General features: G+C 30.3%; 7 protein-coding genes and 1 long non-coding RNA gene across 14 annotated transcripts; 4 read left to right on the top strand and 4 right to left on the bottom strand.

Moving 5' to 3' along the window:
• Positions 1 to 5: 5 nt before the first annotated feature.
• GLS (glutaminase) lies at positions 6 to 3,604 on the bottom strand. Of its 3 annotated transcripts, XM_070643684.1 has the most exons (9): positions 3,324 to 3,604; positions 2,552 to 2,563; positions 2,232 to 2,468; positions 1,504 to 2,158; positions 1,303 to 1,392; positions 834 to 1,240; positions 662 to 765; positions 455 to 606; positions 6 to 396 (listed from the first exon to the last, which is right to left on the bottom strand). In XM_070643684.1, the coding sequence occupies exons 1-9, from the start codon at positions 3,557 to 3,559 to the stop codon at positions 292 to 294; spliced, it is 1,998 nt and encodes a 665-aa protein (XP_070499785.1). In that variant the 5' UTR covers positions 3,560 to 3,604; the 3' UTR covers positions 6 to 291. The 3 variants fall into 3 exon arrangements, with proteins under 3 accessions (XP_070499785.1, XP_070499786.1, XP_070499787.1); XM_070643685.1 differs by lacking the exon at positions 2,552 to 2,563 and having other exon boundaries at positions 3,324 to 3,603; XM_070643686.1 differs by lacking the exons at positions 2,552 to 2,563; positions 3,324 to 3,604 and adding an exon at positions 2,689 to 2,936 and having other exon boundaries at positions 7 to 396.
• A 925-nt stretch (positions 3,605 to 4,529) lies between these two features.
• Positions 4,530 to 5,113, top strand: mRpS28 (mitochondrial ribosomal protein S28). Its single transcript, XM_070643671.1, has 2 exons — positions 4,530 to 4,778; positions 4,835 to 5,113. The coding sequence occupies exons 1-2, from the start codon at positions 4,530 to 4,532 to the stop codon at positions 5,111 to 5,113; spliced, it is 528 nt and encodes a 175-aa protein (XP_070499772.1).
• A 251-nt stretch (positions 5,114 to 5,364) lies between these two features.
• Positions 5,365 to 7,860, top strand: LOC139093043 (bifunctional purine biosynthesis protein ATIC). The gene is made up of 5 exons (XM_070643641.1): positions 5,365 to 5,522; positions 5,685 to 5,810; positions 5,871 to 7,130; positions 7,189 to 7,481; positions 7,575 to 7,860. The coding sequence occupies exons 2-5, from the start codon at positions 5,705 to 5,707 to the stop codon at positions 7,692 to 7,694; spliced, it is 1,779 nt and encodes a 592-aa protein (XP_070499742.1). The 5' UTR covers positions 5,365 to 5,522; positions 5,685 to 5,704; the 3' UTR covers positions 7,695 to 7,860.
• Positions 7,861 to 8,237: 377 nt separating this feature from the next.
• LOC139093041 (putative uncharacterized protein DDB_G0282499) lies at positions 8,238 to 16,606 on the top strand. 2 transcript variants are annotated; one of them, XM_070643639.1, is made up of 8 exons: positions 8,238 to 8,781; positions 10,070 to 10,435; positions 10,504 to 10,797; positions 10,865 to 11,106; positions 12,500 to 12,559; positions 13,382 to 13,475; positions 13,544 to 13,863; positions 13,945 to 16,606. In XM_070643639.1, exons 1-8 carry the CDS (start codon positions 8,727 to 8,729, stop codon positions 15,487 to 15,489), a joined length of 2,976 nt encoding a protein of 991 aa, XP_070499740.1. In that variant the 5' UTR covers positions 8,238 to 8,726; the 3' UTR covers positions 15,490 to 16,606. The 2 variants fall into 2 exon arrangements, with proteins under 2 accessions (XP_070499740.1, XP_070499739.1); XM_070643638.1 differs by having other exon boundaries at positions 8,241 to 8,781; positions 10,862 to 11,106.
• On the bottom strand, positions 11,237 to 11,685 carry LOC139093046 (ejaculatory bulb-specific protein 3-like). The gene is made up of 2 exons (XM_070643646.1): positions 11,393 to 11,685; positions 11,237 to 11,339 (listed from the first exon to the last, which is right to left on the bottom strand). The coding sequence occupies exons 1-2, from the start codon at positions 11,683 to 11,685 to the stop codon at positions 11,237 to 11,239; spliced, it is 396 nt and encodes a 131-aa protein (XP_070499747.1).
• On the bottom strand, positions 16,602 to 17,954 carry LOC139093047 (uncharacterized). Its single transcript, XR_011544665.1, has 2 exons — positions 17,650 to 17,954; positions 16,602 to 17,468 (listed from the first exon to the last, which is right to left on the bottom strand). It is a non-coding gene; the product is annotated as an uncharacterized lncRNA (long non-coding RNA).
• Positions 17,418 to 21,112, top strand: aay (phosphoserine phosphatase). Of its 4 annotated transcripts, none has more exons than XM_070643645.1 (6): positions 17,418 to 17,543; positions 19,500 to 19,934; positions 20,053 to 20,131; positions 20,198 to 20,301; positions 20,370 to 20,485; positions 20,551 to 21,112. In XM_070643645.1, the coding sequence occupies exons 2-6, from the start codon at positions 19,579 to 19,581 to the stop codon at positions 20,658 to 20,660; spliced, it is 765 nt and encodes a 254-aa protein (XP_070499746.1). In that variant the 5' UTR covers positions 17,418 to 17,543; positions 19,500 to 19,578; the 3' UTR covers positions 20,661 to 21,112. The 4 variants fall into 4 exon arrangements, with proteins under 4 accessions (XP_070499746.1, XP_070499745.1, XP_070499744.1 ...); XM_070643644.1 differs by lacking the exon at positions 17,418 to 17,543 and adding an exon at positions 17,579 to 17,799; XM_070643643.1 differs by lacking the exon at positions 17,418 to 17,543 and adding an exon at positions 18,486 to 18,535.
• Positions 21,113 to 21,116: 4 nt separating this feature from the next.
• Positions 21,117 to 25,023, bottom strand: pzg (putzig). The gene is made up of 4 exons (XM_070643640.1): positions 24,889 to 25,023; positions 23,137 to 24,699; positions 22,113 to 23,075; positions 21,117 to 22,044 (listed from the first exon to the last, which is right to left on the bottom strand). The coding sequence occupies exons 1-4, from the start codon at positions 24,943 to 24,945 to the stop codon at positions 22,042 to 22,044; spliced, it is 2,586 nt and encodes an 861-aa protein (XP_070499741.1). The 5' UTR covers positions 24,946 to 25,023; the 3' UTR covers positions 21,117 to 22,041.
• Between the last annotated feature and the right edge of the window lie 77 nt (positions 25,024 to 25,100).

Below are 25,100 nucleotides of genomic sequence, written 5' to 3'. Positions count from 1 at the left end.
TAATTTGTTTATTTAACATAACGTTTAACATCGAATTATTGTCATCAAATTTTGAATAATTATTAAACAATGGCTAATAATAAGTTATTGTCAAATATTTTAGAATTCATTCACTAATGACATCATTTATGAAGAATTCCGTAATTGTCCGTTAAATTACATTAAATAGTGGTGTCCAACCTTTGTGCTTTAGCCTGCTGCTTGGATCAATTTTATTTTAGTTTAAACTTATTTAATTTATTGTTGTTCCACGAAAAAGTTGGAACTCCTTGCAAAAGCGATATAACTAATTTAAAGCAGCTTATCACCACTGTCACTGGAGGGAGGAATTGGTGAAGATGATTCACTCTTATCATATAAACTGTCTTTCGAATCTGATTTGTTTAAAACTTCATGCTGAAATGATCAAAAATGCATAATCTTTATTGCTTAATTATTGAAAATTGTTTGTTACCATATTGAGTGAAAATATGGGCTGTGAATTAATTTCTGATTTATCCTTATCATTACTTTTTATTTTTCCTGCTTCGTACTCTTTTAAATACGTTTCTATCTTGTCATGGTTAAATGTTTCCGCTTCGTCTAAAGGCGTATTTCCCCATCGATCTAATAATTTAATTAAAAATTGTATTTTCAACTTCATTAATCATTTATTGATTACCTTTTGGATTGTGCGGAACTTGACACTGCTCCAATAAGAATTTAACGCAATCGAGATGTCCTTCAGCTGCAGCTAAATGTAGTGCTGTTCTTCCGTCATAATCACTTTTTAAGTCAAAGCGACAAAATAAATCCGTTAAACAAACAAAAGTTAAATAAATTTGAATTAATACCTCAGTGTGATGTCCATCCCTGACAATTTATGTCGCCTCAATGCTGTAACATCTCCAGAAGCAGCAGAGAAGAGCAAATTTACGATTGAAAGTCCTTTTGTCTCATATCGATGTCTTCTTGGATCTTTCTTATTTGTTGCATGCTTCAAATTATCATATCGATGAAAATTAAAGACGTTTAAAAGTTCTTTGCAGAACTGAACTCCTCTGACTGAATTACCACATGTATCAAGTGGTGGACTCCATGCGAAAATACCAGCAACATTTGGAATAACTAACAATATTCCACCACAAACTCCAGATTTTGCAGGAAGACCAACATTGAACGCAAATTGTCCCGAATAGTCATACATTCCACAAGAATGCATCAAGGAAAGAACATCGCGTACAACATCAGGTCTAAATATCTATATGTGAAATCGTATGAGATTACCAAAAATGAAAATTTAAATTTTAAAAAAATTAGTACCTTTTCTTCCGTTATGGGACAAATTCCACCATTTGCTAAAGTTGACGCCACGACTGACATAGAATCGGCAGTTGTTTCCATCGAACATATCTAAATGTAAAGTAAACAAGTGTGACAACGATCACGATCAGAGATAAATATCACAATATTGATATAAGCATTTTACGTCAATGAGTTTTTCTGAAAACATGTGGAACTTACTTGAAAATAAAAGTCTAGACATTCGCGTAAATTTGTCTTGTCAGGAAAAACTTTATGCTCGCGCATATAAAATCCTAGAGCATAGTTTCGATCAGCAGCTTCTCGTTCAGATAAAAAGATTGAATTATTAAAACCAAAATTTTCTCCTCCAGCCATGCGTTCGAACCAGCTCTGTGTAAAATCAAACTTTTCGGCTAGGGTCATTTCCGGATGAACTAAAGTTTGCATCAATGAGCAAACAAGAATTGCACCAGCATTTATCAATGGATTATGTGGCTGTTTGTTATGATCCAAAACTAGTTCATTGAAATTCCTTCCAGACGGTTCTTGACCAACATATTTATGAACAATTTCTTGAGACAAGCATTCCAATGCAACTGCATAAGTTAGAGGCTTACTACAACTCTGAAGTGTAAATGGGACGTGAACATCTCCGATAGAAAAGCGCTGACCATCGATTGTGGTGACAGAAACACCCCAATAGTCAGGTGATACTCTTGCCAGTTGAGGAATGTATGAGGCAACTTTCCCATCCGTATTACTTTTACACTTCCAATAAATTTCTTCGATATCTTTGGTGAAACTTAAAAAATCGGGTACCACAAATTGATGACGAAATGCTCTTGCTATCAATACAATATTGGGTTCGATAACTCTATTGATGATGAAGAAAAACGAGGTAAAATAAATTAAGACGTCATATACAAGTGAGAATAGTAATGACTTACGCTTTAAAAGTTTCCCGATTTAAATTCAATGTTTCTGGACTTCCGCCTTCATAGTTGTTAGTTTTAAATACTTTTTTCAAATTTTCCATCATTTCAATAATCCGAGGATCAGTTCTTCTTATTCCTGTTGTTCGCAATGCAGCCAAAAAACGTCCCATTGGCAATAGTCCTGTTGACTCACTCTTAAACATATCAAACAACGTGTCTTCAACATTTTTTTGATCAGCCTCTCGTTGACTAAATGCAATTAAATAAAAATAATGAAAAATATAATTTAATAATTTTCTGAATGGAAACGCTCTATTTTCGATTCAACTTACTCACAAGTAATCCTGTTATATTTTTTTAAATAATTTATAAATTTTTATAATGGAATTGGTAATAATGTAAGTGTTATGTATGTTAAATATATGACTATGTTATATAAAGCACATGCATGGGAACTATTTAATTATACCTCATGAATCTCGATAAGAGCTTAATTAAGTGATCTTTTTGAATATCACTTGTAATGTCTTTTGATTTCGACATTTTTGTTCCTTTAAAATAAATTTTGACACTTTATTTACAGAATTATCAACCTTCTGATTTGTCACACGATTTTGATATGCAGGCATGATAAATTTTTTGAGGCTTTTATAGAAAAAAATCTTGTTGACATAAAATGTTTGCTTGCGCATTTCTTTAATAGTCAGCCGAGAATTAATAATGTAAATTTTGATCATATGAGTTCGTCTTATTTTTAGAATAAAATTAATAGTAAAAAGATCGGATTATTTATGAAAATAATGTGCAGACAAGCATAGATAGATAGATGCATATGAGAAATGATAAATATAATAGTCTATTTGAATTATAAAGTATAAAGTCATAAACTATCAAACAGGTTGTTGTTTCTCATTTCTGCATATGCACAATTCGACAAAATTTATTTTCATCTTACTGATCGATCGTGTCTCCTTCTTGAAAATACTGTGAATCACGTTTCATGAGTTTTTGTGTGTGCTGTGTTATTTTATTGAAACTTGTGTACAACAGTGTACAGAAGAAATTAGTTAACTATTTGCAGGTGAATAAAATATTATTTATTACCTTTCATCTGGTCCTGACCTATCATAAAATTTAACTCGTTCTGAATAACTTTTCAGTTTGGATATAAGTGATGAATCATCTGAATAATATCTGGATGGGATTTTCAATAGAAAATTTGGATTTTCATTCCTTTGACTTTCAGGATTTAATGAAGAAGAGTGGAAAAGTGATGTAATAATCCTTTGTGAATGTAATTGAATGTTTCTTGCGAAACTGGCAAGTTTTGTGACACTCATGATAATTTTATAATGTTATTTTAATATAATTAATAAATAATTGACTAGAATTTCACTCTAAAAATATAAATTCACTAATTTAAAGGAAAAATCTCCTTTAAGCTTTTTTAAGGACAAATAAAACTTTGATATTTTCTTTGATTCAGTAATAGATGGAGTAAGCGTCGATATGAAAGTAACAATTAAGTATTTTTATTCACAAGAATTTATAGAACATTGATTCATATTTTAAAATACATCTATTTGATACTTAATTTCAATAAAAAGTGTCCATTAAAAATAACGTAAATTAGGGAATATAGGTACTCATTTGATCAAGAAATAGGGAAATCTTGCTGAACACGTGATTGAATATATTTGAATTTTAACAGTTTTGTATTGCTAATGCGTCGACATAATATTTTTATGTTAAATTTCTGTTTCTTTCTAAATCGTTGGTCTACTTAATTAAACTTTAAAATAAATTATAATTTCAATTTTAAACTCATAAAATCATCTAAAATTTAAGTACAAAATTTTTTTGTTGATGCTCATTTATTTTTATATTTCCAACTCTAGAGCAAATTCAAAAGTAAACAACTTATATAGATGTAATTACTAGACTAACAAAAGCGCTATTTCTAAGCATAAAAGAGCACAGAAAATTATTTGATATAAATTAGCTTTGTATGTAGCTTCAGGGAATAATAATGGGTAATATTTTTAAAAAGTAACGAAAAAAATAATTTGAAAAAATATATACTTAGTGGCATGCTCCGCTGATTTTTAAATGATGTCTGTTAAAAATTAAGATTGGTTCAGTTGTTAAATTTACATGACATGACTAATAAAACATGGTGAAATGAGAAGGTCAAAATTGGTTTGAATAAAAGACACACAGACAAAATATGAACAATATAAAGAAATTCCGAAAAATGAGGTAAAAACATCGTGAAAATATTCAGAAGGAAATTTAATTAAATTGTTTAAAATGCTAAGCTTAGTTAATAGACCGCTTCAAAATACCAACTTAATTAGAAGTTTGTACAGTTCTTCAATTACTGTCATTCGATGTTATACTCAAAATATCGAAAATAATGAAGAAGTCATAAAAAGTAGCCAAGAAAAAGGTGGATTTGCAAAAGCATTCGAAAAATTTAATATGCCGGAACAGATAGAAAAATTGAAGGAACCAGATCTTCCATTTGCGACTCTTTTTAAAAATTCCAAGTTTGTTGAAGTAAGTACATTTATATTTTCGATAAAGCCTTATTCAACTTAACAATATATTTTTAGTTAGGAGATCCAGTAAATAAAGTTGTTGTTGGCAAGATCTTTCATATTGTTGATGACGACCTTTACATTGATTTTGGATGGAAATTTCATTGTGTTTGCACAAGACCTATTAAAAATCCATCTGCTTATGTGAGAGGCGCTAGAGTAAAGCTTCGAATTAAAGATTTAGAGATTTCATCAAGATTTTTGGGGTCAGCAAAAGATTTAACATTAATGGAAGCAGACTGTCAGCTTTTAGGAGTTTTGTCATCTCCAGCAACTCCTCGTACGAAACAATAGATTTAAATAAATTACTTTAGAAATAAAATTTTCAATAGACACTATATATTCCCTCTTTTATTTATCGAATAAATAGTAAGCACAGGTTTTAGATCATGAATTATGCATATAATGATATGTATTGAGGACTTCATAATTGAAGTACTTAATTTTATTCTGGATCTCAAATTGATTGTTTATGGTGAATTTAAATTTAATGTTTTTTTTAAACGGTTGTAAACGATTTAAAATTTTACTGTGGTGAATATAACGCGCAACGTGCTCGAGATATTTAATTTTTTTAAATTAAATAATAAAGAAACAAATTGATGCTCTGCGTCATTAGCATATAGAATCTCAAAGAAATAAGTAGTATCAATTGAAGATATTTCCTCATTCAATATATTGCTAAATTTTTAATTACACGCGGGTAAGAATTTTTTGGGCTTGTTGATTCGTTTGTTTATATTTATTTTGAGATAAATATGCACATCAGGATGCACATTTATTTCATTAAACGCATAAACAGCATGATAATCCTTGAACTCCTCAGAAGTTATTTGTTTTTTTTTTCCTTATTTAATTTGAACAGACAACCGATTGTTGATAATAATGGCATCTGAGAGATTGGCCTTAATAAGCGTCAGTGATAAGACTGGATTGATTGAACTTGCTCGAGGATTGATCGAGAAGGGATTGAAAATAACAGCAAGTGGAGGTAAATCTTAATAAATTCCACTATTAGAAAAATACATTTTAACATAAAGTTTATATTAAGGAACATCAAAATTGATCAAAGAAGCAGGCTTGGCATGCATGGATGTTTCGGAAATCACAGGAGCACCAGAGATGCTTTCGGGTAGAGTTAAAACTTTGCATCCAGCTGTTCATGCAGGAATATTATCAAGGACCATTGAATCAGATGTTGCAGACATGAGTCGAATGAACTATAAATTTGTTCAATTCGTTGTTTGCAATTTATATCCTTTTTCTGCAACAATCTCAAAAGAAAATTCCACTTTATCTGATGCCATTGAAAATATAGATATTGGTGGAGTTACTCTTTTACGCGCAGCAGCAAAAAATCATGAAAGAGTTACTGTAATTTGTGATCCAAATGATTACAGCAAAGTTCTAGAAGAAATAAATCAATTTGGTGATACACAGAAATCAACAAGACAATTATTGGCTCTAAAAGCATTTACACATACTGCTGATTATGACTCAGTTATATCCGACTATTTCCGAAAGAATTTTTCATCGGGTACTTCTCAAATTAATTTGAGATATGGCATGAATCCACATCAAAAACCAGCTCAGATCTTTACTACACTCGAGAAATTGCCTTTGAAAGTGCTAAATAGTGCACCTGGGTTTATTAATTTATGTGATGCGTTAAATGCTTGGCAATTGGTAAAAGAACTGAAAACTTCTTTAAATTTGCCTGCTGCTGCGTCATTTAAGCACGTCTCACCTTCTGGTGCAAGTGTTGGTATTCCTCTAAGTAAAGAGGAAGCCTCAGTTTGCATGGTCGACGATCTTTATGATATGCTGTCACCAATTGCAATTGCATATGCTCGTGCACGTGGTGCTGATCGAATGTCATCCTTTGGGGATTTCGTTGCTTTATCCGATAAATGCGATGTAATTACAGCAAAAATTATTTCGCGTGAAGTATCTGACGGAATTATTGCTCCAAGTTATGACGATGAAGCTTTCGAAATTCTAAAGAAGAAAAAAGGAGGTAATTATTGCATTCTTCAAATGGACCCAAATTATGTGCCAAATGATCTTGAAAGAAGAACATTATTTGGCCTTCAATTGGAACAAAAGCGAAATGATGCTTTAATCGACGAGAAAGTATTTTCGCAAATCGTTTCCAAAAATAAAGAGCTGCCATCTGATGCATTGAGAGATTTAATTGTTGCACAAATTGCTTTAAAATATACACAGAGTAACTCTGTATGCTATGCTAAAAATGGTCAAATAATCGGATCTGGCGCTGGTCAACAGAGTAGAATTCATTGTACTCGTTTAGGTAATATAATTTATTTAATGTCTGATTCCTTAATTCCATTTCAAATTTTAATGTATAGCTGGTGAAAAGGCAAATATTTGGTGGCTCCGTCATCATCCAAAAGTTTTAGCCATGAAGTTCAAACAAGGAGTTAAACGTGCAGAAATGTCTAATGTAATTGACAATTTTGTCAACGGAACAATCGGGCAAGATATGACAATAAAACAATTCGAATCAATGTTTGAGAAAGAAAACATTCCGAAATTACTGACTGATGATGAAAGACTTGAATGGATTAAGAAATTAAATAATGTTTCGTTAGCATCGGATGCCTTTTTCCCTTTTAGAGACAACATTGATCGCGCCAAATTGGTACGTAAACTTTCTATTTTCTAGAAATGTACTGATTAATGATAATGTAATCAAATTTATTAATGCGTTGTTCTACTTTTTTTATACATATAGAGTGGTGTAAAGTTCATTGGATCACCCGCTGGATCTACGAATGATCAAGCAGTTATTGATGCGTGTGATGAACACGGAATTGTTTTAATACATACACCTTATCGTTTATTCCATCATTAATTCTTTAACAAAACAAAAAATTATATAAATGCATAATAAACGTAAAAAAAAAGACATTCAACATTCTTGCCTTACCGGCATAAAATTTTTATAGTTTGTATAGAAAAGTATAGAAATAAAGGAAAAGAAAAAAGGGAAAATAAATAAATATGCATGAATTGAAGAAGAAAATCAATAATGAAACGGAAAGGAAGAAAAATAATGAAATGAGTAGAAAATGGAACTGATACACATTTTTTTCTTTTGATTCTCTTGTGTAAAGTGTAAACTTCTGTATTCATTCAGTCAGTCTTTATTCGACAAACGAAGAGATAGCACAACTCATTGCCTTTAAAGAACGGAATTTTGTCATAGAAATTTCTCAATTTCCTTAAAGTTTTTGTTCCTTTCATTTCATTCAGTTCGTATTTGTGAATTATCATATTAAATTAGTGCCTCTAAAGTCGAATTTTTTTTATAATAAATATTTTTAAAATTTTTGTACATAATCCCCGTGAAAATTTATATCAGACTTTTTTTTAAAACAAATACATCAAATAACCGAAAAGAAAAACTGCTTGAATGAGAGAATAATCGATAATAAAGAATAATATAGGAAACGATTTAAATATCAAAAGTGCATAAACTTGCATAAATCGAGAAAAAGTTTATGAATGAAAAAAATATTACCGAAAACTGCTTACATAACACGATACTTTTTTCCCGAAATAAGAACTTTAAGCAGTAAATAGTTCATTATTTAAATCATAATATTTATGATTGGTGGAAACAAGTCAATGCAATTTTATTTATCATTACATTGCCAAATTATTTAAGAAGGATTGCAAGCAAGAGGCAGCAAGAAAATCACACAAAAAAAAAATCATTAACTGACATTGCTTGTTTGAGAGAAACACGTGCTTAATAGAAAATTTACGTAATATACAACTCACACATACAAATAAAGAAACATTTTATATGAGTATTTGAGTTGTGCACAGTTTACATACATTTTGGAAGTTCCAACAAAAAACAGTCTCGCTTTCCATTATTATGGGGAAAAACAAGAAAACTCGATGGCGAACATTTTCAATTGATGGCTCTAAAGGTAAGGATATTGAATTTAAATGATTTTAATAGAATAATTAAGCTAAAAGTGATACAAAACAATGGTTAACACATTTTAAAATAAATATTGTACAGAGTTAATGCTTAAAATAAAAATTTATGTGTAAAAATTGAGCCGGTAAAGTGGAGAAAAATTTTCTTCTGTACTTGTGTTATGAATTTACGCATTAGATTGAAAAAGATGGGTCACATGTCTTGAAAATATTTTTCTCTATAAGTTAGTACAATTGTGCATTATATTTTGCGGTTGTTGCTAAGTAGAGCTGTTTGTTTAGCCTTGTATGTTGTTCCTAATAATAATTACATTGTAAGAAAGGTGAAAAGTTATTCTTTTGTCATATAAGTTATATATTCGTTCAAAACAATCTTAGCATACAGTGACATCACAAGAAAAAAAGAGTGAGAAAAGAACGAGATGATTTGTACTATAGTAGGTGGCGAAGGCTAAAGAAATTACGTAAAATCTTTTTCGCGAGTATATAATTATATATTTTCAATTCGCGTCTCACAAAAAAAAATCATGTGAATATTTAAATTAGTAACAACAACAAAACACCGCTAAATGTTTATTAGTCACCTCAAATATATGTCAGAGAAAAGGAAGAGAAAATTCCAATAGAGCCGGAAAAATTGCAAAAGTTCATTGACCTTCAGTCTAGGAAATTCTCCAGACATAATAATCTATGCAATGTAATACGCTTTCTAAAGTCAGGAATGCTTGTTAGACCAGAACACCCGAAAAAAGATACAATGTTAATAGCTGTATTAAAATTCTTACTGCAATAAATTGCCTTGATTGTGAAATATTTAAAAAGAAAAGAAGAAATATTTTTTTTATATACACAGCTTATCTCGTAAGCTGTGATGTTCTATAATCTTCATCAAAATTAAATTAAATGTTCATTTGTCATTTTTTTTCGGTGATTAATTCCTGTATGAAGAAAAGGAAGGATTGATAAAAAAAAGCCGGTCAAAAATGTACATACTTTTTTTCGATTATGCAATCGCATTATTTTGTAATCTATTTCTAATTTTGAAAATAAAGAGCTATCATTTTGTTTAAAATGTTCTCTTTTGTGTGAAGCACGTAGGAGAAATATTTGTGCACCTTTCACTAGACTAAACTTTGTTATTTTCAACTGTCAAAGAAAGCAATTTCCATAGTGAAATTTATTTTATTGATTTTTATAGAGAAATAATTTTTTTCTTCGTTCTGTTTCATTTCTTTCCTTCCTTATTCCAACCCTCAATGATTATTTTTAATAAAGATAAAGATGAAACCCACATTTCGGATACTAAATTGAATGATATTGACACTCAACATAATTCAGCAGAAACTCCACATAAATATTCACAAATACTTGGTGATCATACAAATTATATATCAACAAATAGAAATAATATTCATAATTCTAAAACGCGAAGCAGCTATAACAATAAGGAAAATTATTACAATCAACGAAGTGCTGCTAAAATATCTCTATCAAAAGTTCCATTCGGCTCGCATCGTACTCATAAATTTCCAACAACTGCCTCAGCAACTTTAAAAGACAACAAGAAACCTGAAGAAAATGGATCATCTGAATGTAAAGATGTTCCTACAATTACAACTGAATCTATAAAATTTAATGAGGGTAAGCATGGAAAAGTTTTTATTTCCTTTGTAATTAAAAAGCTAAGTAAATGAAATTCCATTACATAGATGAGTACACGCGCATAACAACTCCTCGTCAGGACGTTTTGTTCAAAAAAGGCTACCTGTCACGGATGAATAATAAGACTGTATCACAACCTGCTGTTGTATCTACAACAACTGATTCTACTGCACCAAACAGTTCTATCACAACAACGAATAGTGACCAAGAATCAAGTGTAAGCACATTATCACCGTCAACAACTCCCTCAATGGATTATGGACAAATAGATGGAATGGATTATACTGCTCCACTTTATTACCCTAGCTACTATTATGATGAAAATGGAATACTGGTTATTCGTAAGTATTAAGATCGTTAACTTTTAAATAAAATTCCTAACTTTTCAATTTCATACTAATAAAGCAGCAATGTATAATGGATATAATTACTATCCAAACACATCATCAGCAACTTCTCCTGTTTATTTGATGCCTTATCCGTACCAATATGATCCATTTTTTATGGCTCCAAACACAGAAGTACCGTTAACTTCTGAAAAGACCGATTCAGAAGATCCTCGAGATGACAGTGTTGAATCAGTTGAATCGAATGAGAAGTCTGAAAATGAAGGTGTGAAAGCAAACAGCTCAATTGCTGAAGAAGAAAATGTAAGTATTTATTTTTTTTTTATCTAATTCTGATGGTGCTTCAAGATAAATAGATAAGCATTTTACATAGAAAATATGATATTTCGTCAAAAAAAAAAATGTACTGATTGTCAAATATATATTTAGCGTATTAGTCGCTTTCCTTCTTAGAATTTAAATATTTTAGTTTGTACGAGCCACTTTGATCATATTTTGCTTCTAATTTTTCCCATTCCTCAGGACGGTTGTCAATGCTATAAAAATTTGCATTAACAAATTTAATTTATTAGATTACATGTTAACTTACATGAAATGCATGATTTTATCACTACCAGCCTTTTGTTTCTCGGAACATTTTGAGCAATTAGTTGCCACTGCGTCAGGTAGAGTTTCCTTTAATTCACGTCCATCTTCAGTACATGGACCTTCTTCCATCAAGCAATTGATATAATTTGTTAGCAATCGCTCACTCTTCAATATCTCGTCAATATCAATATTGTCATACTTAATGTCGTAAGCGTTTTCTTCACAATGGACAACGTTTGTGAAAAGCAGTAAACCTAATGTCAAAAAAACGTAATAAAATGCAAACTTTGGCATTTTGTCGGTTCTCTTTTTAGTATTTAGTTTGATTCGATACTAGATGTAATTTCATTAGAATTCAAGTCATTTTATAGTCATAGTTTTGCATGAGTTTAATTGGAAAATTTCGTTATCAAAATTAAATTATCATGCATATCCAATTACCTATCTATTTTACATACATGAAAATAAAATAATTTTCTAGATGCTCTATTGATGCTTCAAAACAATTTTGAGTAAAACTTATATAAGCTTATATTTGCAATTGATATTATATTAATATATACCTGATTTGATGTTCACAAGTCATTTTGAATTTTTTATTTTCAAGTCGTTTGTTCACATGAGGTCTTATAAATTTGTTATCTGAAGGAAAAATTTCTCACTCTCGTAGGATAAAGATCCTTTTTATACCTCTAAGTAGTAACTCAATATTTTTTTGAATTTGAACCTCATTCATATATCAATAGACAGTACATAAGAAAACAGTATAACCATATCTTTGTAAAATATAGTTTTTGAGTTTCCGTTCTCACTGTTTGCATTTCTAGTTAACATGCTCAAATTTTTTCATCATTACGTTAAGCTAACTGGATCGCTTTTTTGAAGAAAATGTACATTTTTAAAGAAAAGAAGAAAAAGAGATAACAGAATATGAGTTCGTGAAGATAAAATGAGTTTCTGCTATTTATGTTTTGATTATCATCGTAGAGCTAAAAACTGTTTTACACCAAAAATGCTTCTTTTTTTATCATCAATGAATTAAAAAAAAGAAAGTCACGATATATTCGAGAAGTATATATGAAGGTTTTCTTCTTTTACTCTATTTCAGGGTGCTAGAATGTCAAGCGAAGATGCAACAAGCAACAGCAGTCAACGTGAGGAAGCGGAGGTATTTTTAAATATAGCATGTTGTTATGTGGTATTATTTTAAAAATATTTTCTAAAATTGACTAATTTATAGTCCCCACGAAGAGATACAAAGCAAATTTCCATTATGTAAAGTATTCTCTCAAAAATATTTCTTTTTGTGCATTAAATGAAAGAAATGATGCATCATTTTTCAAAGTATGCACATGTGTGTGGTGATGAATATTTTCAACATGCAATTGTTTTTGACCTTCCTTTTCATTTTTTTTTCTCTTTCTCTACAATTTCATTCACGTTATGTGCATTTTATGCGATGTTCTTTTGTTTTTTTAATGTATTGTGGGAAATGTCGCATTTACACATTGACCATAATATTATCTTTTTTATTTAAAACTCTTGATTCGCATAAATATTTTAAGTCCAAAATGTGATGACTGAAAAACTTGTGGTCGCGTGTGTTCGCATAAAACATTTTCGTTTCATTTCTTTCTGTTGATCTTCCAATCAAATGAAATTATGGGAATCATTAGACATAAAATTCTTATTTAATCGTATTTTCAAAATTAATTTTTTTCCCTTTATTTAACGCCAAAGAAATCACAGATGAAAATTTCCCATACTAAAACAATATCCACCTTATATGATGAGAACTACAGATGTAAAAGTTACGAGTAAATTGTCTAAAAATAATTTAAATAACGATTTAAAAATTCTCTTCTCAAAATAAGTAGAGAGGTCCTCTAAACTCTCTATTTATTGCCTTTTATTTTAGTGTATCAATCATGAACACATGAGTATAGTTTTTTGATTAATCTAATTGAATACTTTATTTTTCTTTTGATAGAGTGACGAAAAAGATGCAAAACAAGAGCAAACGGAACAAAATGAAAACTCAGTGAATGAGCAGTTATCAAAACAATATTTGCCCTTTTATCCTGGTAAGCTAAAATATTAAAGATAATACTAAAAGATTAGTTTTTGATTAACGAATAATTTATTGAATTAGAATTCGGTTATGTGTATCCGACATACGGCAATGGTTTTTATAATGGCTTGTGTTATTATAATGGAATGCCTCCTCATCATCGTCAAACAAAACTGAAGAGACGCAAGCGGTTTTTAAGTGCACGAAATTCCCATCCGTCTCGTTCCACTGAAACAACAACTGATTACTCAGACGATGATGTTGGAAATTCAACAACGTATTCAAACAGACGATATACACCAAGACATCATAATGGATGGATGTACCATCACAATAATCATTACAATTACAATCAGTATCATTATAACTCGAAATACCATAAAATGAATGTAGATAAAAATGTAAGTTAATTTATTCACAGTGTTCACACCTTGAGACATGTTGTACATTTTATTTCTTTTAAAAAAAAATTATGTCTTTAGGCTAATGAGACAACATCGCATTCAAACTTGAACGTTAATGTTCAAGAATTCTATCCACGTGACATTCAATCAAAGGATGAAGAAAAAGAGCAGGAAACTCCAAAATCAAATAATGATGTGCCAGCAAAATTAAATAATGATCTCCAAAATCAGAGTGTACCAAAAACAAAAGGCGAATTGCCTACAAAAAACAAAACTAGTCACACATCCAAAATATCAAATGGACGTGTAACCAAAAAAGAAATTATTGAAGGAATCAAGTCAATGGAACAACAAAATATAAATTTAGTGTCTACATCGAAAATTCAATTAAATCCATCTAATAATACTAAAGTTGATGACGAATGGAACATTATTAAAAATGGGAAGAAAATCAAAGTTTTAAAGGATACTGATAATGGCCTTTTAAACTCAAATAACTCTGACGAAACTAAAATTGGTAATGTATTTGAAGTTAATACAGAAATCGTTCAAGAAGAAGCTAAACCCATTGAAGTAATTCAAGAAAAAATAAATATTAGCACCAAAAAGACTACGCAACAACCTCAAATATCAAAATCTACGCCGCAAACATCAAATAATTCGAAAGCAAAGAAAAATGCAAAAGGCAAAAAGAATAAGAAGAAGAATTTCTTGATGACAAAACAACAGGATGGCTTCGAAATCATCGAGCCAGAATTTGGAAATAATTCATCTGAGAATAAAAAAATCGTAGATGAGGAAGAAGCCATAAATGAAATTGTCGAAGAGGATGGAGACTCAGCAACCGAATATTCGGTAGAAAATTTATCGGATACAAATATTGAATGTGAATTATCCAATGTTGTTACTGTTAATGAATGTGAAAATTTAAATGTTGTGAATGAGTTGGAGCCAGTAAAGGAAATTGAGGAAGAAGAAGTAATTTTAAAGGTACTTAATGTGGAAGCATCTCAACCGTCTGACAATAAAAAATATAAGGATGTTGAAGATGCAGTCATTGATATAAGTGATGAAGAAATTTCCAGCAGAACAAGTATTGAAATTGATTTATCAATTGCTCAAGAGATTGCTGAAATCGAGAAGGAAGAAGAGAAGCAAGAAGATGAAAATAATTCTAATGATGTTTTTGATGATATAAACTTTTTTGAAAATCGCAAGAATATTGCAGAACTGGAACGTGATTTGATGGAAAATTTAAAGATTTTAGATGATGGAATTGATATAAAGAGTCCAATTATTAATCCATTGTATGATTTTCCTATTACATCAGCTGTCCAAAAATGGCTTCAAGAAAAGCAAAACGAGTCATTCGAAACTTTATTTCGAATAGAAAATTTTCAAAAGCTCAGTGAGCTTTATGATGATTGTGAAAATGATGATGACGAATCAGACATAAGCGATTCGCCTATCAAAAGTGAAGCCTCGGATTCTGATTACGCAAGTGATATACAAGTTAAAGTTAATGGATCACCAGCAAGTTCAAATGCCAAAATTGATACAAAAATTACATCCAGATGCAATAATAAGATTATAGTTAAAGAGTCGTTTTGTGCACTCATGTAAACTTTATCAATATGATATAAACAACATATTCTATGCTTGCACAAAATAATCCTAGCAACTATATATTTTACACATATGCATTCATAGCAATTTATAATTTTTTTCCTGATTGAATTTTCGTCATTCTTGATTAGTTTTTATTATTATGCATTCTAGTTTTGAGAGTGAATTCTTATAAGTGGAGTGGATCCAACATTAGGAACATTGATTGTGATTAGAGCTAAAAATTAAAATTGGACTTAGTATGTTTTGTCGTAATTTCCTAAAACAAAACAACAAAATCATAAAAAAATTAGAAGAAAATCTTTAAAAAAAAAATTTTTGTAGGGAATTTAATCATATTTTAGTATTGAAAAATTCATTAAAGGATCTATTCTAATAAAGAATATGTAGGGGCTTAATGCGATATTTGTTTTATATAAATAATAATAAGAAGATCGGATAAGTTGGAAACAATGCTGAAAACACTACTCAAATTATCATTATGATTAATGAAATATTCACAATAATTAACATTATTAATATAATGTATGGTCTCTATCATCTTAAATATTAAATGAAAATCATGGATACATAATTAATAATAAAAAAAAAATTAGAAGTTTTACAATATTGTTTCACCACTGATGAACCTAGATACTACTACGCAAACTATCGTTAATACCCACCAAATATCTGAATTCCCTTACACAGGAAATGAACTGCTATCATGCTCAGTCGCTTAGATTACTACTTAAAGCAATTACATAATGCCTGACAAACAAAGAACAAAATATCGAGAATATACACCTATAATGATACATTTTTGCGACATTTTTCTATTTTATTTGATATATCCAATATAATAGGTACTTGAATTTTGCTTCGAATTTCTAAAGGAAAATTGAAGCAAGCATTATTTTAATTAATTTGAAATCAAAATCCTTGCAATAAGTTTGATAAAAGAACGATGAAACGTACTTCCCAAAATAAAATGTAGGCATTGAATCATAAATAAAATCATAAGAAAATAAAGTTAATATTAATGAGAAAAATACCTTCAACATAAAAATGCAAAACAAATTTGATTGTTAGAACTGCAAAATAATATTAATTAATAAAAAAAAAAGAAGTAAAATATTAAGAATTTTTATTTTTTCTATTTCACAATTTTGCAGCAAATTACAGCATTGTCTTAATACAATCAGGTTTACAATCACGTTAGACCAGCGTTTCTCAAACTATTTCATATACAGCACATCAAATCGGTATGAGATATGACAGCGTTGTTTTCTAGGTGATTACATATCTCCGATAAAATTTAAGCAATCTGTAACGTATAGCATGTCTTTAAATTGAATTTAAAATAAAACAATTAGCGGTTCCATAACATAAAAGTTAAAAACCACTGTCTGAATTGAATGCTTAATTGTTTCATAGAGTATGAAAAATGCAGTTTTTACTTCTAGTCTACGTAATTGACGACTACTTTTATCAAGTCATAAGGAAACACATGTGCTAATGAATTCATCTCAGTTCTAATTTATGGAGATTGAAACTAACAACTGATTATATTAGCATATACATTAAAAATAAAATATTTTCAATTCATTAAAATCAGGTGATGATAATTTTCTTGTTGGCAATTCAAGCGCGGAACCATGTGTGACTTTAAAAATTTATTTCAAAAATCTCATGCCACTCGTCTGATGATTTAAATAGTTCATTAATCCCATGGACCTGCCTTTTGTTGAATATTTTTCAACAGACATGTTGATATGTAATCGACATTTGATAATCAGCTTTAAAGTACGAGAATGCAATAGAAGTACTTATTTTCACAAAACTGCTGATAAAAACTTGCAGGGGAGATAGTCACATGAGTTGAATTTTCATTCTACGTTCACAGGCTTCCAACAACAAAATTATTAGTAATGAGCTGAAATTTCCTGAACTTGTGCTGAATAGATGAAAACACTCATTCAGTAAGAATGCATTTCCTAGTTTTTTTGTTTGTAAAAAATGAATAAACAAATTTAGTCATATCAATTTGTGCAGTGGAAGTTACTAGGGAGGTATGTTATTTATTTTTTAGTTTGTTTTCCACATTCGTTCGAGTAACTTGTTATTATGACTTTATAAGAAGTACGAAAATATTTTCCATCAAATCACAACATTTACCGTTTACACATGTCATAACGTAAATGAGCCTTTAGCCTTTGTGTTTATATAGGAAGAAAAGAATTACGTTAAAGACATCACGAGTTTACGTTTAATACTTAAAATAATCAAATAATAACTTATGACGTTGTGACGATTGTTTATAAATAGGTGAGAAACTTAACTATTAAAAGTTTTTGGAAGTTAATTAAACTGTAAATGTTTTAAAAATATTATGCGATATAGGTAACAAGTTTTTCGAATGACCTCTGGATCAGTTTTTTCTAAGTGACCGTGAAAATATTCCAAAAGTACTTGCGCACAAACTCTTTCTGAAATAGAATCATTTAGGGTGTTCCAGTTGCAACCCAAAACCTTTGTTGTGAATCCTTCCACTTCATTTGCAAGTATTTGAAATGACTCTTTCCTTACGTTGTCACCAGGTAATTGTTTTAAAAAATCCAATGAATTGCTTTGAAAGGAGATGAGGTTCCAATTCACGAGATTGATAAAAGTCAGAGAGAGAGTAGAAGATAAAACTTGAGTATATAATGAGAGGAAATTCATTCATTTAATAAACAATAGAAATTTCCCGATTAATGTAGTTGTTGTTTAGGCTGCAAATTATTCAATGAAAATTTAACTTCATGCAAAAATAAATGAGGTCAATAAAATCATCAAAAAAAAAAAGTTGATAAGGCATAGAATGGCTAGAAAACTCAAATATTCAGAGAAATTCATTCATTTGTTGTTATGACAAGTTTGTAGAAGATAAAACTTGAGTCTATAATCTTCAAATTCAATTTTAAATTCTGGTTCAAACAATAGAAATTTCCCGATTAATGTAGTTGTTGTTTAGGCTGCAAATTATTCAATGAAAATTTAACTTCATGCAAAAATAAATGAGGTCAATAAAATCATCAAAAAAAAAGTTGATAAGGCATAGAATGGCTAGAAACCCAAATATTCAGATTTGTTGTTATGACACCGTTTGTGAGATGTTTATGTCTGTAATCTTCAATTAATTTTAAATTCTGGTTCAATCTGAATTTCTTGAAAAATGATTAAAATATTATCATTAAAATTAAGGTTCAATTCATCAACCTTAATCCGGCAATTTCCTCGTACAAAATATATTAATTTATGATTGGTCGAGAATTATTGAATGTCCATGTGATTCTTATATGACATAGCAGATGCGATGGAAAAATACGTTAATCATAAACCAAAGAAATACCTAATTATAAATAATAATAATTTTAGTCATATTCTTATCAGACATTCCTTAATTCCTATTCAATTCTCATTATTTTTCATTTGTTTCTATGGTTATTTTGTTTACTTATATACCAGACACAAAACGCAATATTGGTACTTTCTTTTTCATCTTCTCAGTCTGATGTATATAAAGCAGTAAACATCAATTGAGCAGCATCACTCTCGTGAAGTATTTAAAGTAGTGATAACAAGTTTTATAGACTTATTCTATTAAAATCTGTTGTCCAAGTAGTTTTACAACTTTTAGTATTGAAAACTCGTGGAAACAATAAACGTGTCGATCAGTGCAATTTTTGTTAATAATATATTTTTTTAAAAATATTAAGGCCAATAAAATTTGTGATAGATTTATTTTAATCAAATTAAAGGGACTGTGCTCTATTTAATATATTTTTGTACTTAGTAACTGAAATTCAAATTCAGCTTCAAAAATGAATCGGTAAGATAGAATATTCGTCGTCAGTGAAATATTAGACTTTGTGATTCCTGCTCGACTTTTTTAAAAAAATGCAATAATAAATTAAATAGTTAAAAAAAATGCATACGGTAGTAAAACTCATACTAATTGTGTTTTTGAACTTGCATTATTGCAGTTGGAACAAATCGTTTGTCAGTTTAGTGGCGATCGCTTCATCGACAACAAATGCTTCAAACTCATTAATAACTACAACCATGCCTCAAATACAGTCATTAGTGCGCAATATCAATTCAACAACAACAACCGGTTCCAAAGTATCAGCTGATAGTAATAAAACAAAGCGTATTTTGGATGCTAAAAGAATCATTCAGTCATCGGATGTTGTTTGCTTTGATGTTGATTCGACAGTCATTATTGAGGAAGGAATTGATGAATTGGCCGATTTTTGTGGAAAAGGTGAAGAGGTGTCAAATTTGACCAAAGAGGCGATGGGTGGATCTATGACATTCCAAGAAGCTCTTAGGCGTCGATTGGACATCATTAAGCCAACTCAATCACAAATTAGACAATTTTTGGTGGAAAAGCCAAGCACATTATCTCCTCATATTAAGTAAGTTGAAAAAAACATGAGTAATTGACCCCAAATTTGACATTTAATCAGCTGATTGATTTTTTGAAGCATATTATTTTGTTGACTACATAATTAACAAACTGGTTCTTTTTTCTAGGGACTTTATTGATTATCTTCATAGTCTCAACAAGAAGATCTATTTGATTTCCGGAGGTTTTCATTCTCTGATAGATCCGGTAAGAATAGAGCATGCATGATCACTGATTTGACATAATAATGTTTATATTTCATTATTTTGAAAGGTCTGTAAAGAACTTGGTATTCCTCTAACGAATTTATTTGCCAACAAGCTTCTTTTTGATTACAATGGCAATTATGCAGGATTCGACATCAATCAACCAACAAGGTAAGTTGAAATTTACAAAAAAATTATGCCACGTGCACTGTTTGAAATTTAATTTAATTTTATTTCAGTCGAAGCGGCGGAAAAGGAGATGCAATTACTCAAATTAGGGATTTCAACAACAGTCAATTAATCTCAAATAATCAGCAAGTTATTGTTATGATTGGTGACGGAGCTACTGATTTAGGTTTGTAATTTGTTTTCTATTGGATTAATGTGTCCGAAAATAACTATTTATTTTGATTTTTGCAGAAGCCTGTCCTCCAGCTAATTTCTTTATTGGATATGGCGGGAACATCATTCGAGAGTCTGTGAGAGAACGTGCTCAATATTATGTGACAGATTTTACACAACTTATGTAACAATGCTGCAGATTTCTATCTCAATATTTTTAAAACAAAATGATTAATTTCATTACATTATTAACATTATATTTCATCATTTGGAAAGAATTGTCAGCCTTTAAATTAAAAAATTGAATTATATTTATTATTTAACATAAATTGGTGATAAGAAAATTGTTATTTGGAACTCCACCTAATATTCATAATTGTATGAACTATTTTTAATAAAATTTTTATAAAACCTAATTGTCGACCAGAAACTATTAAATGGTGAATAATATTCCTGAAGGTCGAAAAAAAGTTTATGAGTATGTCGGATAGTATTTTTATTATAATGTGAAAAGTTTAAAAATTTTTTTAAATAGAAGCTTTTATCAGATCGTAGCACACAATTAGAGAACTACTGATATTGAAGGTTACTCTAAAAAAAACAGACAATAAAGGATGAATTATGAAAATTAAAAGACTAAGGAATGGTTTTGTTGCATGAATATTTCAAATCAATTTATTCTGTCTCATTTTTGTTTAAAGGATATTTACAAGAATCAATTTAACATACAATTCTTTATCTCTTAATATACCTATTAAAAATAATTTCCTTCATTTTTTATAGGGTTTTCAAAGGCCTAACAATATATGTTTCTCATTTATCGGATTATTCTCATCTTTTTCATTATTTAAAATCTAAATTATAATTAAGAAAGAAAATGAAAGAGTTCATAATTTTGAAAATAGTTCTTTTTTCTGTATAGTCCTTACTTTTGATACTTAATATTTTAAACAATTTTTTTTCATTTATTTATTAATTTCAGATACACATAATTAATATTTTTTGCTGCATTTTGTACATAGCTAGTACACAGTGCATTTATTTTCTATTATTATTTAGCTTAGAAATGTAAAAACTTGAATATTTGTGAATGTTTTAAAGGGGGCATCATTATAAGTGAATATAAAAGAAGTAGAAGAAATAAAAAATGTATTTTGTAAGAAAAAAAAATTAATTAATATTCACAATCTCACAGAAAAAGTGAGTTGTCTTCACATCCTTTAATCATATTTCTGAATGAAATTCAACTTACATAGTAAAGCATCATAAACTACGTCAACATTCTAGCTATTTTTTTACTTTTTCTTATTTTTTCATTAAGATAAGATTACTTTCTACTATATTTTTAAATTTTTTTACAATTACAAGTCCTCTTTTCGTCAGACAAAACGATAAGAGTGACGAAAAGAAGAAGTCTGTAATAACATTATTTCATCATCTTAGGCGAACGAACTAGTACAAGCTTAAATATTTTACAAAGGATCGTGAACTGCTCTTTTCTGATGAGTTGCATCAAGCTATTGTAATGGGTGTGTTCTTGTACAGAAAGTTCTCATCAAATCACGAAATTCACTGAAAAATATATTTAAAAAAATTAAATTATTCTCATTCAATAAATATAATTTTCATGGCAATCATACTTTCTCTGTCGATTCCTTTTCGTCATCTTTGTTTAATGCTGTATCTTTGTTTTCACTATCGACTGTAGCCTCCACTTCTTTTGATTTATCATCATTATTGGATTCGACTTCTAGAATTACTTTTTCTTCAGATGAAGCAGTTGGAATTTCAGGTTCTGTACTATTTTCAGGCGTTGTTGAAGCATCTTGTGAATTTTCTTCGAGATGCATGGCTGTTTCACCTTCATGTGAAACTTGTTCTTGGCCTTCTGCCAATTCGACGGGTTGTTGGATAAAAATTTGTTGACCATCCTCACCAGTTCCTGCCATCGTAACAGTTATTTGACCATCACCCCCATCACCGGTAAAGGAAACAGATACAGGAATTCCATCAGCGGTTGTTAGTGTTGTTTCTCCATCAGCTCCTTGTTGCAATACTAAATTTCCACCTTCTGTTTGAAGCATCGAAGCATCAATTAATTGACTTTCACCATTTTCGTTCTGCACAAGAATCATTTGACCTTGTCCACCTTCACCGAATTGAAGCGTTGCACCCTCACCGTCGATTCCTTCACCATTTCCTTGCAATTGAACAAGCACTTGATTTCCATCAACGCCAACACTTTGTAAAAGATGCTGTAATTGTTCCTGATTCGTTCCTTGCACTAAAATTTGATTACCTTCAGCGTCTGTTGTTAAAATGTGATTATCTAACTGTAAAAATTGTCCATTTTCGTCTACAATGAATTTCAATTGTTGTCCTTCGGCTGCTTGCTGTAGTTCTTCAAGATCCATTGGAATCTGACCTTGATCCACTTGTTGATTTTCCGAAGACTGTTGCTGTTCTTGGCTACTTTGTGTATTTTCATCGTCATGTAAACTTGGCATGCTTACGGTAGCACGATGATGCGCTTGTTCTGCTTCATTCTTATGAGAATCATCTATTGTATCGTCCAAATTTGGCATATCAATGCGAACTTTTTTCTGAAATTAATAAAGTCATTTTAATGTGACATAAATAAATAATTAATATTTATCTACATACCTCCTCGTGCGGAATATCATCCTGGGGAATAGTGATGTTGTATGTGATTCCACCGCTATCTTGTGTTGTAATCAAAATATTTTCGTTGCCATTATTCGAACCGTTTGATATTGTGACATTTTCAGAATGCATTTTCTCAAATATGCTTTCTAAATCTCCCTCTGTTATTTGAGATTTACTCTTGCCATAAGTAATTTGTGACTCCTCATTTCGCACAGACGAAGGACTTTCGTGTGTCTTCATGTGTTGAGCGTACAATTTCTTGTTTACAAATGTTAACGAACAAAGATTGCAAGAATGAAACTCGATAAATTCATTTACACCATCTTGATCCTCCTCGCTTAATGCTTCTTTAATGATATCAGTTAAAGGCTTCTGAACTGTTCCAAGACTTTCATTGCTCTTATTCATTACAATGACTTCTTGTTGTGAGACAGTCTTGAATTTTTCGTGTGTCTTCATGTGAGCTTCAAACACCTCCCTTTTAATAAATTGACGATTACAAATTCCGCACTTCATTCCATTTCCAGAATGAATTTTTGCGTGAGTTTGTGCAGCTTCTCGTGTGGCAAATCTTTCCAAGCACATGCGACATTTAAATGGTCGAAGCTTCATGTGATTACGTTGATGATCAGCAAACAAATTTCGATCATTTGTCTTGAACTCGCATTGTTGACAACTGAATTGAGATGAATTACTGCTTCGAATGATTGTAGTTCTTCCTACTTGTTGAGAAATTGGAGATGATACTGCCTTCTGTTGCTGCTGCTGTTGAGGACTATTTTGATATGCTACACGATTAACTCGATTTTGTGGAGAAATAATAGTATTTGGTTTTGTTTGTTGTTGCTGTTGTTGTCCTTTACAAACACTCGAATGCGGCTGAAAAGCATTTAAATCTGTGGTCTTGAAGTCACATGCAATGCATTTGTAAAGCTTTACAGGCCCGCGTTGTTTTGAATTAGCTAAATGCTTTAATTGACTTTCGGCTGTCTCTTTATTGACTGATGCTGCAACTGCTGGAACTTTACGTGCAGGAGACTCGTCAATGCTATTATTTTGCCAGCGATAATTATTATTATTATTGTTGTTGCTACTGTGAACTCCAGACGATTGTTGTTCATTTAATCTTTGTATTTTTACGGGAGGCTCTTCGGGCTCTTCAATTCCATATTTTTTGTTTATGAATCCCCTTAAACGTGTCTTTACGTTCTGAATATCAGATTCGTACTTATCCATAGTATTAAACAATGTAAGACAACGCCTACAAATTACGTCCTCTTCTGATACAATAACACAAAACTCGTCGCCAACTAATCTGGCCAGTTTCTTTGTAACTTTCTCACGAGATGTACTAGTTTCAGTTTCTTTAAGGCTTGTCGGTGCTCCCATGATATTTTCATCGCATATAAAACACTTTATGTTGGTCTGAATTTGTGGAGAAGCATAAATTGTTTGCCGAATCACTCGTGGTGAATTTGATGGAGATACGGTGACATTCGATAAATTGCTTACTTTATTCACTGCATTTAGACTTTGTGAATTGTCTCGTGGCTGAATTACCTACAAGGATATAAATTTACATACTTTAACTAATTCACTGATACTTGTTTAGATGAACGATAAAAATAATTTAAAAAAAATTAAGTTGAAGTAAAAAATGAAAGCGCGTCCCCTTTTCATGAAAGCGCTAAATTTAATTTAATATCTTCAACATAATCCATCCGATTTGAAACAAATTAAATTCCTTACACGACGCATTATCGTATTATGTTGTGGTTGCATTATTGTTGGCTGTACTCGCTTCATTATTTCGGTATTTTTTAATAAAATTTATTCCCTGGCTAAACTATGTATTTTTTCAATATGGACGACATGAACACGGGATAATTCCTATGCTAAGATTTTCTATGAATTTAAATTTTTTTTTGTCCGTTATGACTTCCGCGCGTATAAAAACACTT

Source organism: Chironomus tepperi, unplaced genomic scaffold, assembly GCF_022539635.2.
Source record: "Chironomus tepperi strain 1889 unplaced genomic scaffold, CSIRO-AGI_Ctep_v1 contig_323, whole genome shotgun sequence".
Taxonomy (NCBI): Eukaryota; Metazoa; Arthropoda; class Insecta; order Diptera; family Chironomidae; genus Chironomus; species Chironomus tepperi.
Note: the sequence above shows the minus strand (reverse complement) of the source record. Positions and strands in the feature narration are given on the sequence as shown.